At 45.9% G+C, this 8,001-nt stretch overlaps 1 protein-coding gene across 1 annotated transcript in view; it reads right to left on the reverse strand.

Annotated features, from left to right (window-relative positions):
* Positions 1-3,636, reverse strand: part of Sod2 (superoxide dismutase 2) — an 8,636-nt gene extending 5,000 nt beyond the window's left edge. Inside the window, exons 1-3 of the mRNA XM_031353319.1 lie at positions 3,412-3,636; positions 3,095-3,297; positions 1,124-1,240 (exon numbers count right to left, since the gene is read on the reverse strand). Coding sequence (XP_031209179.1) covers positions 1,124-1,240; positions 3,095-3,297; positions 3,412-3,434 — 343 coding nt within the window. The 5' untranslated portion in view covers positions 3,435-3,636. The remainder of the gene's footprint in view (positions 1-1,123; positions 1,241-3,094; positions 3,298-3,411) is intronic.
* Positions 3,637-8,001: the final 4,365 nt, after the last annotated feature.

Genomic DNA, 8,001 nt, shown 5'->3' on the forward strand with positions numbered 1-8,001 from the left:
AAAAAAAAAAAAAAAAAAAAAAGTAGACTGTATACACCCTTCATTGCATAGGGTTTTTCTTTTTGTGGTTTTTGTTTTTATTTTCATGGAAAACTTGTTTTACTGGGGCAAGTGAGTTCTTCCCATCAGGGATAATAATCAAAAGCACTAGTCTAAGCACTTTACATATAACACTGAAAGCAGCCCCTAATTACCCCTGTATCCCATGGATGAAGCAAGTACAGTTCAGATGGTCTTTCCCTAACACTTGAGTTATCACAGAGAAGGGAGCTTCAGTTGGGGAAGTGCCTCCATGAGGTCCAGCTGTGGGGCATTTTCTCAGTTAGTGATCAAGGGGGTAGAGCCCCTTGTGGGTGGTGCCATCCCTGGGCTGGAAGTCTTAGGTTCTGTAAGAGAGCAGGCTGAGCAAGCCAGGGAAGCACACCAGTAAGGAACATCCCTCCATGGCCTCTGCATCAGCTCCTGCTTCCTGACCTGCTTGTGTTCCAGTCCTGACTTCCTCTGGTGATCAACAGCAATGTGGAAGTGTAAGCTGAATAAACCCTTTCCTCCCCAACTTGCTTCTTGGTCATGTTGTTTGTGCAGGAATAGAAACCCTGACTAAGACAGAGAGAGAGAGAGAGAGAGAGAGAGAGAGAGAGAAAGAGAGAGAGAGAGAGAGAGAGAGAGAGTGTGTATATGAAAGTGGTTTACAGAGCCCCCTGAGTACATTTTCTACTCCTACCTTTGAAACTTGACAAGTTTTTACAACCTAACTGTAAAAAATACAACAATATGATAACTCAAGGAGAATTCAGGTAATAAGAAAACCAACAGTCCTCTGGAGGCAAAGTCAATGGGCACATACTTGGCATACAGAAAATACTGAGTTCAGTCCCTAGAATAAAAAAAAAATCACCTCCACACACAGAGAGATACACATAATAAAAAAATAAATAAATAAACTGCCTCGAAAAAAATGAACAAATAAATTTATAAAGACTGTCTATTGATTTCCAGGCCAGCAAGAACTACACAGTAAAACTCTTTTAAAAGAAAATTAAAAAATTAAGAAAGAGAGGGAAAAAACCAACAATCATTCCTACTGTACACCAATCATAAAGCTGTACCAGCATATACCAACCTTTGGGTTCTCCACCACCCTTAGGGCTCAGGTTTGTCCAGAAAATGGTGTGATTAATATGTCCTCCACCATTGAACCTCAGTGCAGGCTGAAGAGCAACCTGAGTTGTAACATCTCCTGAAATAGAAAATGTAAACACCTTTTAAAAATCCATCCTCAGACAAATAAAGCCATAGCTTTCTTATTCTTGGCAGCATTCACTAAACAAATAAAGCTCTGGTTCCGCAGAAGGATTGAAATTAAGATGTTTGTACAACATTAAGAGGAAAGCTTTCTAGGTGTCAGATGTCACCTTAAAGGAAATGCTTTCCCAACTGGGATATTCCCCTGCTTCACTATTACCACATCCTTCCCGAATCTGTTATTTCCAAAATCAGAGTCTCTTCCCGTATTCAAGATGTGGTAATTTCCTTCTCTTGATTTGGCCATTTACATAATTATGTTGAAATACCACACTTCTCCACTAGATGCCCCTAGTCAACCAGATGTCACTGACATTTTACTCAACCAATTTCCCAGTCATGAGACTCAATAAAAGTACATTTTTTTTTTTTTTTTTTTTTTTCGAGACAGGGTTTCTCTGTATAGCCCTGGCTGTCCTGGAGCTCACTCTGTAGACCAGGCTGGCCTCGAACTCAGAAATCCACCTGCCTCTGCCTCCCAAGTGCTGGGATTAAAGGCGTGCGCCACCACGCCCGGCTAAAAGTACATTTTTTTAAAAGGTGAATTTTACTGTCTGGTTTTTCAAGCAACATGGCTAACCTAGAGACATGACTACAAATTAGTCCTCCTTGTAAAAACTAATAGATTAAAAAGACAACATACTATTTTGTTTAGCCATTAAAACAATATTCCCAGAAGTTGTAGTTGGCTCAACAGGTAAAAAACAAAAAAGCTCTTGCCAGGAAAACCCAACACCCTGGCTTGACAATCTGAGCTCAGTTTCTGGGTACCACAGTGGAAGGAGAGAACCAGCCCCCCAAGTTATCCTCTAACCTCCACCTGCTCCATGTGTCAGCATGCATCCATTCACACACGAGTACACATGTACACACACACACAGAGAGATAGGTTTTATTAATACTATAGCATTCCCATATACATCATCTGGGGGTGCAAACACAGAAGTTCACATACTATGGATTTTGTTGGCTGAGCTCTTAAAAATATAGGTAAATAAATAAACCTTACTGTTCCATTCAGTGACAGATACTCAGTTTCTCACAAAATAGCTATTTTTCTCGTGAACTTTGACGCCAAAAGTACCAAGTCTAGCCTGTTCTGCAGCTAAGTGCTAATTCCTGAGTTTTCCTCTCCCCGAAGGGTAAAAAGGTGTGAAACATGATGTCCACAGTGCAGAAATATCCATGGGAACAGGGAGTCCAAGCCCTAGAATGAACTAATCCTATTGTCCAAAACAGTGACAATAATCACAACTCTGACTGCAGTCTCCTGATGCCACTTCAGACCCTCCCCTGCACGTGCTACCAGGCCACCAATATCGCTTGCTCTTAGCAAAACCCCAGCCACCCTGTCACTCAAGGGCACCTGGTTGACCCAGCCCGGGCACTCTCAGCCCTCCTGCAAATGGCTGCCAAGGCTACCTGAAAAATAAGCAAAACAAACTTTCCCTAAGTCACGTTATATAACAACCGCATATTTTAAATATTCATAGACGAAACGAAAACTAAATATTCATTATGCAAAAAGGAGCGGCATCCGAGAGCTGTCTTTAAAGGGCTACCACCAATGCTCGCTAGCAACATGGGTGACAAAAAAATAAAAATAAAAATAAAATAATTTTTTAAAAAAGGAGTCCCAATAGTGAAGTTCATCAAGTACTTTGGTGAGGTCCTGTGTTTTCCGGGATAGTAAAGGACGTTTATGCAAACCAACGGAGGTATTCCCCTGCCTCGAAACAGACCTCCGTCCGAACACGGGGATCTTCCTGCGCAGGGACCTCGCACCTACCCTTGGCCAGCGCCTCGTGGTACTTCTCCTCGGTGGCGTTCAGATTGTTCACGTAGGTCGCGTGGTGCTTGCTGTGGTGCAGCTGCATGATCTGCGCGTTAATGTGCGGCTCCAGCGCGCCATAGTCGTAAGGCAGGTCGGGGAGGCTGTGCTTGTGCCGGGAGCCAGCGGCACCGGCCACCGGGCCCAGCCTCCTGCCCATGCTGAGAGGAACAGAGAGAACGCCGGGTCATGGCACTGACACGGCGAGCCGGTCAAGCCCGCCGACCCGAAACCCACCTTTGGGGGACGCCGCCGCCCTGGGCCCTGCCTCTCACCTGCACGCCGCCCGACACAACATCGCTGGGGTGCCCACGACCGCTGCTCTCCTCGGAACACGGCCGTTCGCTCGCTCGCAGGCGCGCGTCTACTCTGCGCAGTCCGCCCGGCGTCCGCAAGGACACAGCGAAGCGGTGACCCTGCCGGCAGCGTCCATTAGCGGAGGGGAGGACAGAGACACGGACGGCCGGGCGTGTAACGGAGCGCCACCCGGGGAAGGCCGGGTCTCCCCCGCGCCAAATTGGTAGAGCCCGCGGGCTTGCCGCGGCCACGCCCTTCGTGAGCCACGCCCCCACCATCGGCCTCGGCCCTGCCTCGCCTTGGCCGTCCGGTTCCGCCCCGGGTGTGGCCACGCCCCACGCTCGGCCTAGGCCCCGCCTGTCCTCGGGCCGTCCAGGCCAGCTCAGGCCGTGAGCTGCGATGCCTCCCTCCACTCCTTTTCCAACGCCAGCTTCTGGGAAACCCTGGAGACTTTTTTTCAGGAAGCCACGGCCCTACTGCTGGTCAGAGCCATGGCGTAACCAGGGCCCCTCTAACCCAGTTAATTTATTCCCGGAGTGACCTTCCCCAGGGCCTGATCTCCACGGGCTGCCCAGTGACAGGGCTGCTGAATTTAAATCACGTCATAGGTCTGCATGTGTTCATCTTTATTGCCCCTGAGATTGGGGGTTGCTGACTCCAAGTGCAGCTCGCCAGCCTCGCAGTTAACTATCAAGAGTCCCGATTAGAAGGCGAGGTTTATCTTTCCTGATTAAACTCTGCAACATTTTGTGTATCCAGTGACTTCAAAGGCCTACATAAACCTATACTCGACCAAATGTAAAAGAAAATTATTTCCCTTTGTCGACTTATATAGCCTAATAAACTGTGGCTATCAAATATTTCCATAACAATTATACATAGAATTTAAGTCAGCTTTCCTCTGCCACTGATAGGGTTTATGTCTTCCCTGATTAAAATACACTAAGGAAGCAGAAGGCGGGTGGCTGAGTAGTCCCCGATGGTTTTTTCCACCCCCTTTGCAGACCATCTAAGGATGACAGGGCTTAGAGTAAGGGGAATTTCAAGAGGATGCTTTCTGGGAGAGAGAAACTTGTCCACAGGCCTCAAACTCGAGTCGTATTATGGATGACCTGAATCAGCATGGTTGAAAACAGAAGTTGACATGTTAGCAGAGGAAAGGTGGCCCTAACGGAATTCCTCCCCGGGTGGTCTAACACTGATACCATGAGGAGCAGGCTAGTCCGTTCTACAAACCTGAACTCAAAATCTCTGCATGAATACAATTATCTCAGCTGTGTCCCCTTTGGGGTTTTCCTTTCTTTTTTTAATTGTTTAGGTTAGCACACAAAGTAGTGGGTTTCATTAGGGCTTTTTTTAATCTAGATTTCTTTTTCTTTCATGTTATATATATTACCCAGACAGGAATCTAAACAGAAATGGCTTATGCCATTTCCAGAGACACAGTCCCAAATGTCATCATCCCAAATGTTGACATCCTAAAAGAACCAAATCCCTAAAATGTAATAGTTAAAATTCTTAAGACTCTAATGCTGAAATTCTGAAGCCAAAATTCCAAAAATTTCAATTTCCGTGTTTTTTTTTTTAAGCAAGAAAGGTCTCATAAAATGGGTAGAAACCAGATTCTAAGGAAATTTCTACTCACAGAACATAGATGGCAACAATTTGCAAACATACCATCTGACACTCCTTCCAGCTAACAGAATTTGGGAGAATCAAAGATACACTAGAAACAGGTAGAAAACACTAAAAATGGAGGTGTCAACCCCAGGTCCTTAACCCATTGAAGGCATACTCTCAATGTCACACAAGGCCACAATGTTCTTTTTGGTTGGTTGGTTGGTTGGGTGGGTGGGTGGTTTTTGTTTTTGTTTTTTTTTTTCTTTTGAGACAGGGTTTCTCTGTGTAACCTTGGCTGTCCTGGAACTCACTATGTAGACCAGGCTGGCCTCAAACTCAGAAATCTGCCTGCCTCTGCCTCCCAGGTGTTGGGATTAAAGGCATGTGCCATCACTGCCCGCTGGCCACAACGTTTAAAAAACAGGACTTGATGCCAAAACTAGTGGGGCTCAAGATGGCTGCACAAATGACAAAAAGAAAGAGGAACTCTTACAAGAAACCAGCATGGCAACAGTCCTAAAGAAGCCCTCTCCCCTCAACAGCTCATTATTATTATCATTATTATTATTATTATTATTATTATTATTATTATTATTATTATTTACTTTTTACTTATTCACTTTACATCCCACTCACTGCCCTTCCCGGTCGCCCACTCTCACAATCCTTCCCCCATCCTCCTCCCCTTCTCCTCTGAACAGGTGCCCACCCCCTGTATCCCCCAACCCTGGCACTTCAAGTCTCTGCAAGGCTATGCACTTCCTCTCCCACCGGGGCCAGACAAGGCAGCCCAGCTAGTAAAACATATCCCACATACAGGCAACAGCTTTTGGGTTAGCCCCTGCTCCAGTTGTTTGGGACCCACATGAAAACCAAGCTGCACGTCTGGTACATATGTATGGGGAGCCTAGATCCAACCCGTGTATGTCCTTTAGTTGGTGGTTCACAGTCTGAGAGCCTCAAGGGTTCAGGTTAGTTGACATTGTTGGTCTTCCTGTGGAGTTCTTGTCCCCTTAGGGGCTGCAATCCTTCCTCCTATTCTTCACTTAATTAACTGAAAACTCATTACTTCTGGAGGCCACCTGATGAGCAACACATTGTCAGTTTCCTGCTTGCTTCGACATGTGGATTTGAGAACTGTGGTCTAGGAAACCTCGATTTTTTAATCAAAGTTTATCCAACCAGTGGATAAGTTAAATGGAGTCACAGGTTTGGCACTTCTGTCTTCATGTTGTGTCTGCCCCTGTCTGTCTTAACTTTAGACTCAGACTCAACTAGAGACTTGCCAGTCACTTGAGAAAGGCTTTGCTGCAGGTCATGGCACAGTGTGAACTTGGCCCGCTATGCTCTAGAGCAGTTATGTGTTTCTTCTGCCCCACCCTGTCTTTCTCTGAATCATGAGCAGCTGTTGTGTGCCTTATTGGCGCAACAAACCAAACCAAACCAAACCAAACCATGAGGCTAGAGTACTTATGCAAGACGATGATGTCAAGAAAACTCCACAGTTCCCTAGTTAAGTGTCTGCCTGTCACCCTGAAACCTCAAGGCCAGTGTTTGCACGCAGGAAGAGCATCTTTTGAAACTGTGTATGACTCATGGACAATTACCAAACTTCAGTGTCCCCTCACCCCACAACTCAGTAAAGGCTTGCTGCTCTTCATTGAGGTCTCCTTCTCCATCAGGGCTGCCTCCCTTCGGCTTAAACCGAAGCTGGCCAGCTTAGGCTGATGTAGGAAGCCTCCTTCCTCTGCCTCCAAGGTGCTTGGAGTCCAGGCATGTACCACCACCTCTAGCAGCTCGGTCCCTGTTCTCTCATGTCTTAGGGTCCTATCATGTATATGGATATCTTGAAGAAGCCAGCAGAGTCACTAACTGGTTGCAACATAATTATATATGTGGTATAAGTCCCACAGCAGTGATGATGTTTACTCACGAGGGCTGCTTCCTCTGTTCTGTTCTCTGACATGCATGAGAAATGTACCTTAGTAGAACTCAATCCTGTCTTTCACCCTCTTTTTGTATGTATGTGATGTATGTACATAGTCATATGGATGTATACATATGTGTATGTAGGTGCCATGCTCATGGAAGCCAGAGATCAATGTCCAGTGTCTTCCTAAATCACTCTCTCAATGAAGCTGGAGCTCATCAATTCCCTAGGTCCCCATCTGTCTCCACCACTACCCCAACAATAGCAGAGTTACAGCTAGGCACTACCACACCCAGCTCTTATGTGGATGCTGGGGATCTGAACTCAGATCCTCACACTTATAGTAGATGCTTTACCCACTGAGCCATTTCCCAACCAAGTCCCATATATATATATGTGTATATATATATATATATATATATATATATACACATATATATATATGTGTGTGTGTGTGTGTGTGTGTGTGTGTGTGTGTGTGTATACACACACACACACACATATATGTATGTGTGTATGTATATGTTAGCATCAGGGCATCTGAAGCCTGTGGTGATGCATGGGCAGGTCTCAGAGACTTGTTGCTAGAGCAACAGCCGCCATATTCCCAGAATTCATTGGGCTCACCTCCCACCTTTACCTGTGGCCGCTATGTCAAAATCCATATATATATTCATGGGGAACATTCCTCCATCTCTCTCTCTCCTCCTCCTCTCTTTCCGAGCTACTTCCCCCTCTCTCCCTCTCAATTAAACCTCTTACATGTGGAACTGTTTGGGCCTAGTGTGTGGTATGTTCTGACATGACCCACCGTTCTAACACTTCTCTCTCTGTGTGTGCCAACATGTCCTGTCCCCTTATTGGGAAGAGATCTTCTAGCTAGGCTGGGAGCCTCTAATTCCTTTGCTCCCCACATTAACCTAAACCTAGGCTCGACAGCAGTTCCTCTGCTCCTTCTCCTAGCCAGGCAACCTACTAACACTACCATGTTATTTCCTTTACCAGCTTCTCAGGTAGA

Source organism: Mastomys coucha, unplaced genomic scaffold (assembly GCF_008632895.1).
Source record: "Mastomys coucha isolate ucsf_1 unplaced genomic scaffold, UCSF_Mcou_1 pScaffold5, whole genome shotgun sequence".
NCBI classification, from domain to species: Eukaryota; Metazoa; Chordata; class Mammalia; order Rodentia; family Muridae; genus Mastomys; species Mastomys coucha.